Genomic DNA, 19,141 nt, shown 5'->3' on the forward strand with positions numbered 1-19,141 from the left:
GCCTCCCCAAGTGCTAAGACTAAAGGCTTATGTTACCATGCCTGGTCCGGGATATTTATAACATAAAGAGAATTCTAGTTTTTAAAAGCAGCTCCAGGGCTGGAGATGTAACTCACTGGTAAATCGAGCATTTAGCGTTTGCCCAGCATGTGCAGGGCTTCAATCTTATCCCCAGTGACACACTATTGAATAAGTGAATAAATAACTAGTAGTCCCACCAAAGCATCTATCCCAAACTTTCTTCTCTCAAAAGAATGTATGAATTTGTATGAAAGTACGTGGGATGGGAGGGTGGATATGTATATGCCAAGGTCTTCAGAATTGGCTCTCTCCTAACAGCAGGGTATAGAGATGGAACCTAGGTTGTGTGGCTCACAAAGCAAGTGCAGACCCACAGTCCAGTCCTAATCTACATTTTCTATATAGAGTCGTTTCATAAAGCATTTCCTTAAAGAGAGGAAGGAAATTTATGCAAGGAATTTAAAGACACTGAACTGAAGTATTTCTCAGAAACATAGTAAGTTCAAGGCTTTTGGGTGTTCCATAATGCTATCAATGGCTCATACCTACTTTCTTTTTTTTTTTTTTAAAGATTTATTTATTACATATAGGTACACTGTAGCTATCATCAGACACACCAGAAGAGGGAATCAGATCTCATTACAGATGGTTGTGAGCCACCATGTGGTTGCTGGGATTTGAACTCAGGACCTCTGAAGAGCAGCCCATGCTCTTAGCCACTGAGCCATCTCTCCAGCCCTCATACCTACTTTCATAACCACCAAATACACTTCTCCAAGATAACTCCAAGTTGAAGTGTTCTAGGACAGCTCCAGTAACACTTCAGGGCTTTGCTAAATTTAGAAGCAAGTCCTTAGTAAGTCATGGACAGCTAGGCAGCCAAAATGCAGTCATGAGCACTTCTAAATTAACTCAAAAATCTGTTCCATTGAAAATATCCAACTATCTTCAGTAAGTTCTTACAACAGGGCATTAAATATTATTTAGAACTTGAAACCTGGTCTTTGTATCAATCTTAGCACTAAACACAGAACACGTTTAAGAAGTGCCCAATGATTTCTTTAAAGCCTTTTTAAGAAAACATTGTTCAATGTGTACGAAAGCCACAGCCCATGTGCCACGTTAGCACAGGACACCTTACAGGAGTCAGTTCTCTCCTGGCCACATAGGCCCCAGGGATCAAACGCAGGTGGTCAGATTTAGCAACATTGCCTTTATGAATCTCATCAGCTCTATAATCTATTGGTATTTGTAGATATAATTTATCAAGGTAGGTAATTTTAAGAATTCACCAAAATGCTAGAATAGAACCCAAGTATATAAGAAAAGAAAAGTATTAAGCCAGCTATTACTGAGGTGAAGTCATCTACAGGAGACCTCAGTCACCAGAGTAGACACTCCTCAGTCACAAAGGTCAGGTTATATAAATCACAAAACAACTTCAATAATCTACACAGAGTAAAGCCATACAAAATGTGTAACAGCCAACACAGAATTAAAAAAGAAGATATAGAAATGAGAAAATAATTTGAGATGAGAATAAAACCAGGGGCCAATGAGATGGTTTCAAGCAGGGAAGGTACTTGCCACCAAGACCAGAGAACTGGGTTAGAATCCCAGAACACAAGGTTGAAAAAGAGAATAAACTTTAGCAAGTTGTGCTCTGACGTCAGTCCACACCTTTGGTCTTGCATGTACACACTGCTTTTGTAGAGGACCTATGTCTGAGTCACAGCTCCAGATCTAGCTACAAGTATCTGACACTTTCTGGACTCTGAAGGTGCCTGTATGTGTACACACACATGCACATGTACACACACCATAATCAAAATCAATTTTTTTAAAGACAAGTTTTCCTGTGTAGCTCTGGCTATCCTAGAACCCCCTCTGTAGACCAAGCTGGCCCTGAACTTAAGAGACCCACCTGCCTCTGCCCCGAGTGCTGGGATTAAAGTTGTGGGCCACCGATGACACTATCACCACCACCTAGCAAAAACTAAGTATTTTTTAAAAGAGAATATGGACAATCCAGTTAGCCATACTGTTACATTCCTGTGGTCCTAACACTGGAGAGGAAAGGCAGGAGGATCAGTTGTTCAGGGCTGTCCTCAGCTACACAACTGTCTCAGTTAGGGTTTCCACTGTTGGGATACCATGACAAAGGCAACTCTTATAAGGACAACATTTAATTGGGGCTGGCTTGCAGGTTCTGGGATTCAGTTTGTAATTATCATGGCAGGAAGCACATCAGCACACAAGCAGACATGGTGCTGGCGGCGTTGAGAGTTCTACATTGTCATCCAAAGGAAGCCAGGAACAGACAGTTTCCAGGCAGCTAGGAGGAGGGCCTCCAAGTCCACCCCCACCCCAATGACACACTTTCTCCAAGAAGGCCACCCCTACTCCAACAAAGTCACACCTTCTAATAGTGCTACTCCCTGGGCCAAGTATATACAAACTATCCCAACAACCAAAAATTAAATAAAAACAGAAGAACCAGAAGACACGATGGCTTCATTTACCTGCCTAGACCCTCAGGGTGCTGCTGTTCCAAAGCTGGGTGCAGACTGGGCTCAGTGCAACATGGGTGTGATCCTAGCACTTGCAGGCTGAGAAAGGTGGTGAATTCAAGGTCAGCCTGGGCTATGCCTTTCTTTTAAGAAAGGAGTGTAGTGGCACACAACCCTAAGCATAGCACTCAGGAGAAGAGGCATGTGGCAGTTGAGTTCCAGGCCAATCTGGTCTATAGTGTGAGAGCCAGGCAACCCAGTTATACATAGTAAGACCATATCTCAAACAGCACATCGCCAAAAAAAAAAAAAAAAAAAAAAAAAGTTGAAGACAGATATAGTACTGTTCACCTTCAATCCTCAAAGAGGCAAAGGCAGATGAAATGTGAGTTCAAGAGTAGCCTGGTGTAGTTGGTGAGTTTCAGACCAGACTGGGATACACAGTGAGACCCTGTCTCAAAAACTAAAAAATACACCAACAATTTCAGCACTGTTGAAGCAAAAGTATAACCAAGAATTGAGACTAGCCTGAGATGTAAAGTAAGAGTATACCTCAAAACAGAAAACAAAAACAAAGGTTCCAAAAGCCAGGTAGGGTGGCAAATGTGGGGGTACTGAAGTTACCAGGAAGGCAATCTAAATAGTACATCAAGATTCCATTGCAATTGGGACACCTGAGGACACGCAATTGAGGAGCAATTCCTTCCTGCTGGGCCTTTTGCTTTTCTACAGGCTGCAACACAGCAAGCAACAGGGAGACTGAGGCACAGGTGAGGACTGAGTGTTACTTCCCCTTCCCAACTCCAGGGACAACTGAAAGCACAGGTGGTTCTCCTGCAGGTAAGTAATTAACTTCAGAGTAAGATTCATCAGGTCTATCAGTTTGGACTTTGGTATTAGCGGAGGCCCTCAGTCATGGACTCACTTGGCATAGGTGTCTGATGTAGATGACATTATAGCAACTTTTGACAAATCTCATGTGTGATCATCTCTAACAACCTGACTGTCACTAAACCATCATGTTCTAGAGAGGTAAAAGACTCAGTGATGAAGAACCTGTTTACTTTCTTTTCATGTATTTGGAATTCAGTTTAATTGGTATTTTCATGACTGCCCTTTCAGAAAGCACAGTAACTGTGATGGCACATAGTGAAGAGCAATGGAGGCTGTACACACTAAATGCTTTTTCCTGAAAAGCTCTAGAAACAGAAACACTGATGAGGTGGGTGGGGCTCTTATAAACTTCTCAGTGAGGACTTGAGATTTACTTACTTAATTTCAAAAAAGTTATCTGGCCACAGGAGGGAGTATAGCTTCACTTTCCTTACATTTTCCAATTAAATTATTTTAATAACCATTCTAAAAATAATAAAATCATTTGATTCTAAACATATTGTTAAGAAGCTGTATGGGGGAGGGGCGCTGGAGAGATGGCTCAGTGGTTAAGAGCACTTCCAGACATCCTGAGTTCAATTCCCAGTAACCACATGGTGGCTCACAACCATCTGTAGTAGGATCTAAGGTTGTCTTCTGGTGTGTTTGAAGACAGTGACAGTGTATTCATCATATATATGTATATGTGTGTGTATACATATATATATGTATATATAATTTAAAAATCTTTTTAAAAAGGAGCTGTACATCATTCCAAATCATCGAATTACATTTCAAAGTCAAACATTCTGCAAAAATTGACATACAGTAAACCAGAGGCTTGATTAGAACTAAAAACTGACCCCAAAATAGGATAAAGAAATCTCTGAATTATTAGTAGAACCAGTTGGGCTCTAACTGGCACACATGCCTATGTTTCTAGCCCTTGGGAAGCTGAGGCAGGAGTATGTAACTTTTGATCTAGAGAGGATTACAAGAGAGGGCAACACAGAAACATCTTTTCTTAAAATAAATAAATAAAAGTTATTAGTGAACTACTACTGTCTGGAAAACTGTCACTTTATGCCTTTTAAGATTACAAGTTATATCCACAAATACACCACACCTACTGTTAGAAAGCTGGCCATGAAGAGTAAAAGTCCCCCCACCCCCCTCTGCCAGCACCCAGACTACTGGAAATTCGAGTACATGAAAATGAGGTTTCTCAAAATCCTCTAGCACAGATCTGGAACTTAAAAGCACATTTGCAGTATAAACTTAACCTAGTTTGTTTTTCTATCTTTTTCTAGACATGAGCTAGGAATCTGTCAGAAGAGATTCATCTGCTTCAAAGAAGGAAAACATAAAACTACAGAACAGAGAGAGTGAGCACTGGTACCCACCCACCTTCAGTCCCAGCACTGGGGAGGCAGAGGCAGATCTCTGAGTTAGGGTCAGCCTGATCTACATGGTTGGGGTCAAGCCAACCAGGTATATAATCGAAAGACCTTGTCTCAAAAAACAACTACAGTGTATCTAGAAAAATCCTCTAGTATCATAATTACTTGTTAACTTAATGACAGAGCTATGAAGGTGAATAATCACTTTAAACAACAGCAGAAAATAAAACATGCCTCAGGAAACAAGTATTTTAGATCTCAAAAGCTGTTTACACATTCGACAAATCTGATTATCGTAGTCCCATAACACACTGGCAAATTCTGAAATAATGCCTTACTGTTATCCAGAGCTAAGAATGAGCAGGGTGAGGTGCTGTTAGATCTATTCTGGCTGAGAATTTAGGGGTCATTCTCTGGAACTGTCTTAAAGTAGGTAATCATCAGTCCAGGCATCAGACAACAGAACAACATAGTATCAAATGTTCCCCCCATGAGAATAAGAACTAAATTATTAATAGAAACAATCAAGAAACTGAGCAACAGGGAACTAGGAAAGTCAATTATAGAACACTATCTTGATGTATTATGTAACCACTAAAAATAATTAGTAAAATATGGAAAATACCAACTCATGTGTTTTAGCCAGGCCCATGCCCTTGGCCCTGATGCTCGAGAGACAAAGGTAGGCAGATCTCTGAGTTCAAGGCCAGCCTGGTCTACAGAGGGAGTTCAAGCACAGCCAAGGCTACATAGAGAAACCCCACCTAAAAAACCATAAATAAATAAATGTATTTGTGGTGTTTTTCCCCCAGGTGTTGTAGAGAGACTACATACAGGGTTCTGGAAATTAGGCACACAAACTCTGCATGTCAAGATACGCACTCTGCCCCTTAGCTACATATTCAGCTCCCTGTTCAAGTATGTTTTACATACATATAAACATATATACATGCATACACACACATGCATACACGTGCTTGCCAAGCAAGGTTCACAGGTAAAGGTCAGAGGACAACTTTCAGGAGTCAGTCTTCTACCATGTTGGTTCCAAGAACAGATCTCAGCTCACCAGGTTTTACAGCAAGCACCTTTACCCATGCAGCCATCTCAACAGGCTAAACTGTGCAGTAATAAAACTTAGAATATTTCTAAAACAGTAATACTAAAAGGGATTTATATAGCATTTGAAGTTTCCTATTTTTTTCACCCAAATAATGTACAATAAAATAAGTTTAAATGTGCTGGGTGTGGTAGCACAAGCCTCTAACCCCAGCACTTGGGAGGCAGAAAAAACTCAAGTATCATGGATCTCTGTGAGTTCAAGGCCAGCCTGGTCTACACAGAGTTCCAGAACATCCAGAGCTACATAGTGAGACCCACACTCAAACAAGCCAAAACTAAAATCAAATAAATATCCATATTTCAGCTGAGCTCTTGGACAGGGTTTTGCAATCCTGCAAACAAGCATTTACCAGTTCAGTGGGTAGAGGCACAGGATTTAGGAGTTCCCCAACACTGCCTATGGTCCTGAATATTAGTAAAATTAACAGCAGCTAGCCAATTACTGTCTGTGTATGTTAGTCATTGCTTTGAGCACACTAATGTGTGAGCTCTTTTAAACTTTATGGTGGCCCTACAAAGGCAGGTATTGTTACTCACATTTTACAGATGAGATATAACCAAAATGCAAAATTGCTAAGCAAACTGTCCACGATCACAAGTCCTATTGGCTAGTTAGTAGAAGAACTACGATTCAGAAGCTAGCCTGGAGTCTAACTCTTTAGAATACAGAGAAACTGTTGTTTTTCATTCCACATGCAGGAGGTGGTGAAATCAGAGAGTATCTGCCAAGTAGAGCAAGACTTTCTTCAGTCATTTGATTTTTTGTTTTTTTGATTTTTTTAAGGTCTCAAAGTTTTGATACGAAGCACAGACTATGGTGTACTCTCGCCCAAAAGTTTTCAAACCAGGGCTGGAGAGATGGCTCTGCTCTAGAGTGTGGACTGCTCTTCCTAATAACCAGAGTGTTGGTTCACAGCTCTAGAGAAAGCAGCATCCTATTTGGCCGTGGTTTCTGAGCTACTTCTGCTCCTATATGATGGGACAGTCGTTCACAGAGCAGGAAACACTGGAAAAGTTCTTAAGGTCAAGACATCCAGCAAGAGCTTCACGAATGGTCTGCTAACAGCAAGTTCAACCTACTGTCAGAGGCAGGCTGTGAAGCCGTAGGGGAACAGTACAGGTTGGTAGTCATCTCTTTTCCCAGAAGAGGGAAGTGGATCTCTCTCCCAGCTCCTCAAGACATGTAGGAACTGAAAGTTCTTTCTCAGCATTGATGTGGAAAGTGACATTCAGCTGACAAAGTGAACATAAGGGTCAGGAGTCTACTTGCCTTGAAAGAGCTCAAATGACAAACTGGTAACTTAAAAACTAAGCTGAGCACAGTGGCTCATATCTGAATTCCTAACAGGCTGAGGCAGGAGGATTACCCGTGAGTTTGAGGCCAGACTGACTACACAGTGATTTCTGTAACAGCCTAGACTACAAAATAAGGCAGTGTCTCAAATAAAAAAATAAAAGAAGGAAAAAAGGCACAGTTCACATCCAGGTACTTCACATATGGGATCCAGTACTCAGAAGGCTAACACAAGAGGAAAACCTCAAGTTCAAGGCTACCTGCACTATCCTGAGTTCCAGGCCAAGCTAGATCCCAGAATGAGACCTTTTCTCATACCTAAAAACAAAAGCAAAATTAAGATGCAAAAGGTTGGATTTCCACTCTGGCCATGGAGAAGTCTCTGGTCATGGAACCCGTGCTGGACACCAAGTTGGAGGTCACCGGCCAGCTTATGGATTTTCAGTGGAAACTGGGCATGGCTGTGAGTTCTCTCAAGTATCTTTACATGGCAGTGATGCTAAAGGTGACAGATCATGCTAGCCAAGTAAACTGCAAGTCCATGGAAATGACAATTCCACAGTTTCAGAATTTCTACAGACAGTTCAAGGAAATTGCTGCTGTAATTGAGACTGTGTGAGAACTGATTCATGGTTCTAAAGTAATGGACTCTTCCTTCCAAAAGAGGACTGTATATGGATCACAGGATATTTGTACAGTGAAAATTTTGCTTCTCGAGCTGGAGAGATGGCTTGGAGGTTAAGAGCACTGGCTGCTCTTCCAGAGGACCCAGGTTCGATTCCCAGCACCCACGTGGGCACTCACAACAGTCTGTAACTCCAGTTCTGGAGGATCCGACACATAGCTTAATTTAAAAAAAAAAAAAAAGCAAAACGTTAACAACTTCCTTGGTCAACAAATGGGCCAACAAAAATGAGCAAATGGTTCTCAAAAGATGACAGAAATAACTCCCAAATGGTCAATAAAAATATGAACAACTAGTATTCAACCTCACCGGCCATCAGAGAAATGAAAATTAAAACTAGGGATTCCACCTCACAGCTGTCGGAATGACAGTCCTCTTCCGGCCTCAAGAAGCACTGTATGTACATGTGGTGCAAAGACACCCATGCAGGTAAAACACTCATATACAGAAAATAAAAATTAAATTAAAAATCTAAAAAAGACGTAACAATAAATACTTAGGGATTTTTAAAAAAAGGAAAACCCTTCATACACTTTTGATGGGACTGCAAACTACTCCGGCCACTATGGAAACCAGTGTGGGCATTCCTTTAAAACTAGGGACGAAGCCAATGAGACGACTCAGTGGGTAAAGCTCTAACCATCAAGCTCAACGACCCAAATGCAATCCCCAGGACTCACATGACAGAAGAAGCAAACCAATAGCAACAAATGTCTTCTGACTCACACGCATGCTGTGACATGTTCACAACACACCCCCACACTTGGACCTCTGATTAGTGTTTACCACAACACTAGCCATAACAGCTAAGCCATGGAACCAATGTAGATGTCTAATAACAGAATCAAGAAAAAATAGCTTGTGAATACACATGCGCGCACACACACACACACACACACACACACACACACACAAATTGTTTTTTCAACCAAAGAAGTTATATGGTTTGCAGGAAAATGGGTGTAACTGTAGGTAATTATATTAAAGGAATTAAGTCAGTGTCAGAAAGTCAAATACCAAGTGTTTTCTCTCATTTGTGGATTCTAACTTTAGAGAAACATAAAAACCATATACCCACATAAATATATACTTATAACATAAAAGTAACAAAGAACACACTAAGGGAGGAAATATGCTCAAGGTACAGTCTATACATGCACAAGAACAGCCTTCCATTACACTGTATAATAATAAAGACAGGTACAAAAAAGATCTTTTTATTTGTTTTTTTGTTTGTTTGTTTGTGCCTTAACTCATTCTGTAGACCCGGCTAGTCTAAAACTCAGAAATCCACCTGCCTCTGCCTCCCAATCGTTGGGATTAAAGACCTGCACCACCACCTGGTTTACAATCTTTTGAAGAACAAAAAAAGTACTTAAAGCACAACACTCTACCCGAAGGTGGGTTTCTCAGTATACCAACACAGAATTTAAAGCAGCTCTACTTTCTATTTCTTTATAACTTTTATTCAAATACCACACAACAGATGCAGACACCATTAGACGCCAGGCAGAAAGCCCACGATTTTCCCTTTGGTCTCTCATTTCATCCCCTCCACTCCTAACAGCCAAACACCCCTAACACAGGTACTTAGCTCACACAAAGAAGACTGGAGGATTCCAGGTTTGGGTCTCTACACCTCCCCTAATAAAAGCAGATGTTGGGGCTGATGACATGTCTTCACAGGTAAATATTCCTCTCTCTCTCTCTCTCTCTCTCTCTCTCTCTCTCTCTCTCTCACACACACACACACACACACACTTGTTAACCTGAGCTCGAGCACCAGGACCCACACAACAGAGAAAATGACTGACCTTCACGTGTGTGCTGTGACTCACATACCCACCTCCAACAACACACACAAATAAACAATGTAAAAACAAAAATCTAAGTGAAGAGGTTTTTAAAGAGCTTTTCCTTCTTCTCAATCCCTGTAACTTGACAACCCTGGGCTGCTGAGTACCTTAGCACACAGTAATGCACTTTTCTTTCAGAGTTGCTGAAGAGAGGAAATACAGTTTGTTTCTTCCCCAACAGCAAAGGCAACCAACCCAGAGAGATTCTGGTTCAAGACATGCTCAATAAATGTGACACTAAACCATACAAGCTCAAAGAATAGAAAGTGAACCCAAAACCTATTTCTCAAGTGGTTCCGGAAGACAGTAAAGGTAGTGAGTGAATGCAAGTTCCCTTCTAGAACTAATGAAGGCGAGGAAGCAACTCTAACAGAATTCAAAGGTGTGTGGGCTTAAAATGACTCTTGGATCCCAATGCAACAGTACCTGAGGTACATACTTACACATCCCAACATGGCAGTTTTATGTGGGTCAAGGTCAAAACTATAACATACAAAGTTTTGCACACACCTAGCATGTACACTACCACTGAGCTACAACCCCAGTCCCTTACTCAGGGCTATTCCAAACCTCTGCACAACAATGGGAAATGTAAGTGCATTCATTCAATCGTATGAGGGCTTGAAGTTTGCAAGTTCCAAGAACAGTCCTTTCATTTTTAAGCCCCAGTACTCCTGCTCTGCAAGCAAAACATAAACTTTCATAAAAGGACAAGAAAGACAGATGAATTTGAAACCTGCCTGGGCAACAGAGATATAATCTCAAAACAGAGCAAGCAAAGACACAAGGGGGGGGGGGGGGAGACTGTCTTCTTATTTCAACCGAAGTTAAAGGGACCCATACCCCTCCAGCCACCTTTAAATGTGTCTGGGCTCACAAGCTGTCAAATGGCATACAGTGATGAAGCTGGCTTACTGCACACAGAAAGGAGAAAACTGCTTGTTTTACCAACAACGCTTCCCAGTGCATCTCCCTCCTCTTCACCAAGCTGTTTCAGAACTAAGACAAAGGGCAAGCACTGTACCAGCACACACATTCATATTCACTCTCACTCTCTCACTTTTTGGAATAAAGCCACAAGATTACTAACAAACAGCTAATGGCCACTGTTCAAAAGCAATACTGGCATTATGACTTCATATCCCAGTTATCTACCAAATTGGAAAGACTCAAATGTATGGGTTTCTCTCCCCAAATAGAATGTGAAAGTAAATGTGAACATTTTGCTTCACCTTGTTCATCATAAACACTCCCAGGAGGACACGATCAACTTGTCAACTTATCAGACAGTCATCAGGGAGTGCTGTTACTTAGAGTCCCTGGTTTTGTTTTAATGTGTTGATCCAGTGTTAACAGGCAATGGAATACACTAACAAGAATATAAACTGCCAGCTACGCAGGCTCAAGTTATAGAGTAAGTTAAGTGGGGCCTTTATGCATTTAAAACAAAAACAGTGTCAGCCATGGTGGGCCTCACCTATCATCTTGGGCTATATAGTGAGTTCTAAGCAGTCCTGGGCTACAGAGATCCTGTCTCCAAAAAAACCAAACCAAATAAACAAAAAACTGGTTCTAAAGAGTTTTTGTACAGGCTCAAATGTTGCATGCCTGAGTAAACAGCCTCATTATGAGATAGCACAAGTGGATTATCTACTGTACACAGTAACCACAGAGCAATTGACCTCTGTACCAATGGCACAATCACTTCATGGCCAGCGTTCCCCTCCAAGGTCTACTGCTCTAAGAAGCCAGCAACAAAGGACACTGGTGCTCTAAAACCATGACTGACTCTCAAGTTCTGAAACTCAAAGAGCTTTGTGTCACAACCAAGGTTTCTACTCTGGGAACAGCCCTCCAGCACTACCTTATGTGAAGTTCAACTGACATTTCTAATGCAGTTAGAATGACTGGATCAGTCTAATCACGGGGGGGGGGGACGACGTCAAAGTCAAGCTCCCTAATTTGTAAGTTTCAGAGCCCCATTCCCTGGAGTGGGAACTGAACCTGAAACATCTCATCGATCAGCTCTTTAGACAGAAAGTAAACCATTCAAAATAGCTGCAGGAAGTCCCTGAAACTGACCAGATTCACTAGGCCCCTCCCTGGCAATAAAATCTCAACATCCCCTCTCAGAGATTCAAGCTGAGCAGTCAAGAAAAGGTTCAAGGAAGAAGAGCTGTAAAAAGACTGAGACCAGACCAGCTGCCTAGAAGAGGTTTAGACCAGAGTCACTTTGAAAACACACTCTTCAACCTGTTATTGAGCTGCCTGCAGGCTGTGCAGTGAGCTCCAGGTTTCCCAGCTGTTGTGAGCTGTCACCCATGCTGGGGTAGGACCTGATGACACAGCTGTCTTTGAGTCATTTCTGCTACTGTAAGTAACCCCTCACCCACATTCCTGTAACTCACTCCAGTAAAACCCACTGGCTCACTAAGTTGAACTTTACAGTGTCCATACTTTAGTCTGTTGTGAGCTCCCTATCCGAGCTGAGTGGCTGTGTGTTGCAGCTCCTGGAAAAGCTTTGTCACACAACACTCTCTCACTCTGAGCACTGAGGGCAAACATTAACTATTGATAGGTTCACATGAATCTTTATTCTTCTTCCTAAAGTATAAAATCATGTCTTCCCTTTCTTCCTCCATAAATAGAAGAGCATCAGTCAGGGGAGTAAAGAGCCGGCAAGTCCCAACACAGGCTGAGGCTCAGAGGAAGAACAGCAAAACAGAGACACAGGCAGCACACAGTACGTTTTTTTCTTCACCTAAATTCACACACTTAGACAACATTCACCCCTATAAAGAAAAATGACAGCCAGAAGGGCGACCTGCTCCAGCCAATTGGGTAAACCACCATGTGCAGGTGGGGAGCCAACGTTCATGTCAGTGCAGGGCTCAAGATGCTGCAAACTGTGAAGTGACTCACTTCTAAACTGGATCAATTTTTTATGCAGTTAGATTTCAATGTGCAGTAATTGCTCAAGCTCCTCTAAAGAAAGCCAAAATCTGACTTGTATAAGGGCAAGTTAAACACTATTAGTTTTTTTCAGAACTAAGATACCGAACTCTTCAGTGAGTTGAGCATATACTCCCAACCTCTCTAAGCATCTTCTAATCCACTAGGATCGACCACAAAATGCAGACTCTTCTGGCTATGCACAATTTCAAGAGGAGAGGAATGCTCTTACATCAATAATTCACATTTAGGATTTTTTTAAATCCCATGTTTTTATTTTTAATGCAACTTCACAAGGTAAAGCCTGCCACTCTGTTCCTTTCCTTTGACTTTCTGAATCAACAGAAAAACAGACATTCACACAAAGGCAGTTAAGGACAACACATCACAGCAACTCTCTTATGTCACATTTAATAATCCCCCCAGCATCTACTGCAAGCTATCCAATCAGACCTGGTGACAAATGTTGAAAGTGTGCACTGACAAAAGAGCAAGCACAGCTTCTTTGTGTGTTACCACGGTGAGGGAAGGCAGCCAAGCACAAGAAGCAACCACATGAGCTCTTACCTTAAGGATGTCCCCCCTTTTGAAGCTCAGCTCATCGTCAGCAGTAGCTTTGAAGTCATATTTGGCGATGGCTTCCATTCTGAGCGCCGCTCAGTGCTCAGCAGCCTGAAGCAGGGGGAAGGGAATCTTCCCTGCTGAAGAGCTCTGGGCTCAGCCTTCCCTCTTCTGTGGCTATTCTTGCACACTGGGACACACAATGCCACCCTGGATCAGAAGAGCGATGATTAAGAGAAGTGACCAGATCGAAGGCAGCCCCGCCCTGCCAATTGGCCTACACTCCCAGCCCCCACGCCCCCTGGCTCTGCAGGGCTCGGCCCCCTCCTTCTCCCTTCCAGGCAACAGCTCTCCTTCCTCTTTTCAACCTCAGCCCCAGGCGACTGACAGACCCAGCAGCCAATAGCAGCAGCTGCCTAAACTATGTCAGAATACACTTCCTCTTCCTTCCCGCAGGGTGTAAACTCAGGAGCTGGAAGAGCCTCCTTCAGTCTCAGCCTTCCCTCCAGCAGCCCTTCACACATCCTGTACCCAAGTCAGTCCCTGAAATCCACTTAAAGGCGGGCCCCTGGAGGTGGTTACACTCCTTCCTGCCCCTTGCCACCAGCTGGCGTCCTGAGAACCAGGATGATCCCACCTCCTGTCAGAAACCATGCAGGACTTGGGTCTTGAGCAGCTCTACTCTTTATTAAAACTAAACCTTGATCTGTTCTTAGGAGGAGATGAGAGAGCAAGCCTGGAACCTTTTTAACTCCACTGACTGGAATACAATGAGCACCAGCTTCACTCACACCCGACCGGTCAGCTGGTCAGAGAAAGACAGCTCGGAGCTCTTTGCTGGAGGGTGGAGGAAATCCACTCCTGTACAAGACACCTAAGACTCTCCGGGTCTGCTTAGTTTTTCAAATGGATGGCCCGAGTTTAACATCCAGGAATAGCCTGTCTCTGCATGATTTTTACACAGCACAAGAACAAGTCTGAAATCCTCATTTATATTTAAAAGGAATCTGTTTCAGTGAATCTGAGCTGTCATTTTTTTTTAAGGGGATGGGTTTCACAATGGCCCGGAACTCCTTGTAAGTACACCAGACTCCCTAGAATTTGAGGTGATTCGCTCAGTTCGCCCCTGGAGTGCTGAGACAAGTAGTACATACATATCAAGTCTCCCGCCTCAAGTATCTTCTCTGGGGACAGGTAAATATAGGCTGGTGCCGGATGGTCACACCCAGCCTCATCCAGTTCCCTTCACACGACTGCTTTCCTCAGTCAGGAGAGTCCTACACCAAGTAAGCGGTAGGTGGACAACTCGCTTTCCTCCATGGTGTATCCAGTGACACTGAACTGGGACAGTGAGATCATGGGCAGGGGCATACCTAGGGGAAAATGAGGCCCCATTCTTGTTTGCAGACAGTTCTCATACAATCTAAACATAGGTAGACAACAGGGCCCCAGCAGAATGGGAGCAGATTATTTATAGTGGCACCTTTTATGGATAATTACTACTACATTAGCAGCTCATTTGAGGGGCATGGGTGACTATTACTCGTTTGTTCTAAAGTTAACATTTGGGGCATTCATCAAGCATAACTGCAAATAGGCTAAGCAGCAAACCCTGGAGTATTCGGTAGCATGAATGTTGTCAAAGGTAGAAGTCCTTTAGCAAAGTCTGAAGACTATTATCCCAATAAACCACACTGTGCCTTGTTCTTCATGGCCTCAGATATTCTATGTGGTACCACCTCTCAAGAGAAAGAGAAAGTCCTAGTACTAAATACTAGTATTAAATACAAAAGTGTGCCCCAGTATCCTTAAATTCCCAATATGCTTTCTGTGGTTATTTTTGATAGATACTAAATTATATCTACAATTTTCTAAAAAAAATTCTAATATATCTGGATCCTTTGAGTGCATTGTGCATCTGGGCACCAAGTGCATACCTGGTGCCCTAGGAGACCAGAGAGGCTGCTATATCCCCTGGAGTTAAAATCAAAGGTGTCTGTAAGATGTCTTACATAAATGCTGGGATCCACACATGAGTCTCCTAGAAGAATTAATGAGCGCTCTTAACCTCCTACTGTTTCTCCAGTCCTGATACCTCATCGCTTTGATTTGCACTTCTTTTTTTAAACTTCCAGTCTCTCCCTCTCCCTCCTTCTCTCTCTCTCTCACACACACACAGAGGCAAGCACACATGTGCACTCACAAAAGTAACAAATATTTATGTATATGTGATACACATATATAATTTAATGCTCAGAGTATCTTAGACGCTGGCTAATAACATTTTTCTGGTTAGAAAAGTGGGTCTTGTTTAAAAGGCGTACTCAGTATTAGAGGTGTAACAGATAGAATATTGAACGAATGGCATCTCTCCTGTCTTCCTACACCACGAAGACTCAACATTAGCTACACTGGCCTAATTCCATGAGGAGAGGGAGAAATTGGGAGAGGGAGACAGAAAAAGACTATGAGAAGTTAGAGAAAACGAGAATCCAATCTTATAAACTCCTTTAGGCTACTTTTCAGATATAATTCCCCTATCACATCAACAATTAAAACAATTTTCTTAGACTTCACACATGTGTGCTACACAGCTCAGAGCTCTCACTGGGAGCTGTTAGTGCTCCCAGTGTCACTTTGTCTTCTTAGGGAGCACAGCACTGTCAGCTATATAGGAGCTGGAGCAACAGCTCAGTGGGAAAGTATGTACTTAAACACTGGACCCTGGCTCAGTCATCAGAGGGCGTGTGTGTGTGTGTGTGTGTGTGTGTGTGTGTGTGTGTGTGTGTGAAAATCATGTACACGCTCACCTTCAGATCATTTCTTTAACAATGTATATCGTAGGATTTTCGTTGTCATCTTTGATAGAAGATTGGAATTCCTTTGTTATGGATAACCTAATCCCTTCAGGTTTTCTAAGTGAAATGCTAACTCTTATCTGTCACATACTTGGAAGTATTGATTTAATTTTCTCACATTTATCTGTGTGTTTGCACACATATGCCCACCTACACGAGGTCAGGACAATGTCTGGGAGTCGGTTCTCAATCCTACCACAAAGGCTCTGGGGATGGAACTCAGGTGACCAGGCTCGGCAGCAAGCACTCTTACCTGCTGAGCTTTCTCAATAGCCTCTGCTTTGATTTTCTGCATGTGATCGACTACTTAAACTGTCTACATTTAGTTTAGATATTTGAATTGTCTTTTAAGACCAGCTTGTACTGTGGCTTGTGCTGGTCCTGAACTCAGGTCAATCCCCAGCCTTATCCTCTTAGGTGCTAGGACTACAAGTATAAACCACAGTGCTTAGTGTTAGCAAGACTACTCAGGACCTACCACAAATTGAGTTGAATGTGGTGCCAAATACTGAGAACTACCTTGCCTTTGTTTGTGTTGAGACATAGCATCTCTTGTAGCCCAGGCTAGCTTCTGACTCTGTATCAGAGGATGATACATAATCTCAGTGCTGGGATTACAGGCTTGCATCACCACACCCTGTTAAAGTAGTGCAGGGATCCAATCTAGGGCCCTTAAACACTTGGCACACAGGGTATGTACTAACAAACCTGGTCCTGTGCTTTATCTACAGCTGCACAGTTGTGCTGGAGGTGTCTGTCTCAGGTTCTGATTGACATCAAGTGCATGCTATTCTGCTACATGGTATTTTGACAAAGACAGGTTTTTGGTTTTTTTTTAGTTTTATTGATTCCTACTTTTCAAAGACAACAATAAGATCCTAGCTCTTCATCCAATTTGTATAAAGCAACATGAATAGATACTGACAATTATTCTTTTAATATACAACAGAATACTATTACTTTCTGTGCATTACCCTCACTGTTCTTTCAGTAAGCAGTAAGCAGATATTACTTTTGTGATGGCTTGAATATGCCTGGCCCAGGGAGTGGCACTATTAGGAGGTGTGTCCTTGTTGGAAGAAGTGTACGGCTTTGGGGGTGGGCCTTGAGACCCTTCTCCTAGGCTCCTAGAAGCCAGTCTTCTCCTATTTGCCTTCAGAACAAGATGTAGAACTCTCAGCTCCTCCAGCACCATGTCTACCTGGACACTGCCATGCTTCCTGCCATGATGATAATGAACTGGACCTCTGAACCTGTAAGCCAACCCCAATAAATGTTGTCCTATATAAAGGTTGCCTCAGTCATGGTGTCTCTTTGCAGCAATGGAAACCCTAAGATACCTTTATATTGAGATCACAAACCTATAGATACTTTGGTATAAGGCTCAGATCCAACTATCTCTTTTGCATTTGCCAAAAAAAAAAAAAAAAAAAAAAAAAAAAGGTGAGGCATGAGAAGCAACTTACATTTTCTAAATCCTAGTTAACACCTCAACTGAAAAATAAGGCTAACAAGCACCTACCTAATAAACCACCTTGATGATTAAGATGCTAGTTAGTATCATGGGTTCCTTTTCAAATATGAAGTCTACATGTGACAGTAAATCTAGAACTGGTACCCACATATATGAACTCAGAACTCTATGACAGATACATTAACAACCCTATTAATTACAAACTAGGGCTGAGCATGGAGTTGTTGATAACACTCCTCAGTAAAGTACTTGCCTATCATACTTAAGGCCCTGAGTTCAAGATGTGAAGGCATATGCCTGTAATCTCAGCACCAGGAGAGGTCAGCCTCAGTCTAAGCTACACAGCAAGTTTAAGGGAGAGTGGTAAAGTATTCCTTAGCATGATCTATGTTTGAGGCTTCACTCCATCATAGCACCAGGGAAGCATACATGTTTTAAAGTTAAAACACTTCACCTCAAAGTTAATACTACTTTACATGCATAAGAACTAATTATGGGGGCTGGAAATGTAGCCAGGTTGGTGGAGTACTTGCCTAGAATGCACAAAGCTCTGATTTTGATTCCCAGCATTATGTAAACAGGGTGTGGTGGCTTACATTTGCAATCCTGGCACTTCAGGAGGTAGAAGCAAAGGATCAGAAATTCAAGGTCACACTCAACCCACATGATGTTGAAACTAGCTGGGTTTTAGAAGATAAATTAATGGACAGGAAGATAATAGAGCCCCAAAAGCTGAACATGGGCTTGAGGTATATAGCACAGTGGTATAGAATCTATCTACCATGTGAAAGGCCCGAAGACCACTCCCCAGAACTAGAATGAGATGCAGCCATTGTTATGGGAGCTGGTTCCAAGGAGAATATGAGCTTCACCATCATGTATAGGGTTCTAGTTCAACTCCTGGGGAAGGGGGTAGTGCTAAATCCAAGTATTTGTATGCAAACCTATTTTTCAATCAGCCTATTCAGGCACTAATTTATTGTTGGGTGCCTGCTCGTTGTATGACAAAACTTTTCTTGGGAAGACACCTGTACTCATCCCAGACAGGGAGCCCACCAAAGTCCAACTTGGTGAACCAAAGAGTTTTACTGGAGTGAGTTACAGGAATGTGGGTGAGGGGTTATTTACAGGAGCAGAAATGACTCAAAGACAGCTGCATCAACCAAATTCCACTCCAGCTTGGGTGACAGCTCACAAAAGCTGGAAAACTTGGAGCTCACTGCACAGCCTGCAGGCAGCTCAACAGCTTAGCCAGTGCCTTTTCAAAGTGACTCTAGTATAAACCTCTCAAGAAGCTCCTTCCAAACAGGTGGCCTGGTTTCTGCTCCTTCCAAACAGGTGGCCTGGTCTTAAATCTTCTCTGAAGTTTTGCTGGTCTGAGAATCTTCTTCACAACTTGGAGAGACTCAGCTTTCATTGCTTAGTCTGGTAGGGAGGGGGCCTAGTGAATCTGGTCAGTTTTAGGGACTTCCTGCAGCTAGTTGAGTTGTTTCATTCACATTATACAATCTTGTTGGAGTTGTGCCACTACTTAA

The 19,141-nt window shown here is 42.4% G+C and overlaps 2 protein-coding genes across 3 annotated transcripts in view; one reads left to right on the forward strand and one right to left on the reverse strand.

Moving 5' to 3' along the window:
• The window catches only part of GRB2 (growth factor receptor bound protein 2), a 104,648-nt gene that overhangs the window by 39,578 nt on the left and 45,929 nt on the right, over nt 1–19,141 (reverse strand). For both annotated transcript variants that reach the window (XM_080923269.1, XM_080923268.1), the window contains exon 2: nt 13,281–13,484. In XM_080923269.1, coding sequence (XP_080779395.1) covers nt 13,281–13,358 — 78 coding nt within the window. In that variant the 5' untranslated portion in view covers nt 13,359–13,484. The remainder of the gene's footprint in view (nt 1–13,280; nt 13,485–19,141) is intronic.
• Nucleotides 7,591–7,839, forward strand: LOC308426591 (COMM domain-containing protein 6-like; the record flags this gene model as incomplete). The annotated part of the gene is made up of 1 exon (XM_080924424.1): nt 7,591–7,839. One exon carries the CDS (start codon nt 7,591–7,593, stop codon nt 7,837–7,839), a length of 249 nt encoding a protein of 82 aa, XP_080780550.1.

Source organism: Micromys minutus (genome assembly GCF_963924665.1).
Source record: "Micromys minutus genome assembly, chromosome: 10".
NCBI classification, from domain to species: Eukaryota; Metazoa; Chordata; class Mammalia; order Rodentia; family Muridae; genus Micromys; species Micromys minutus.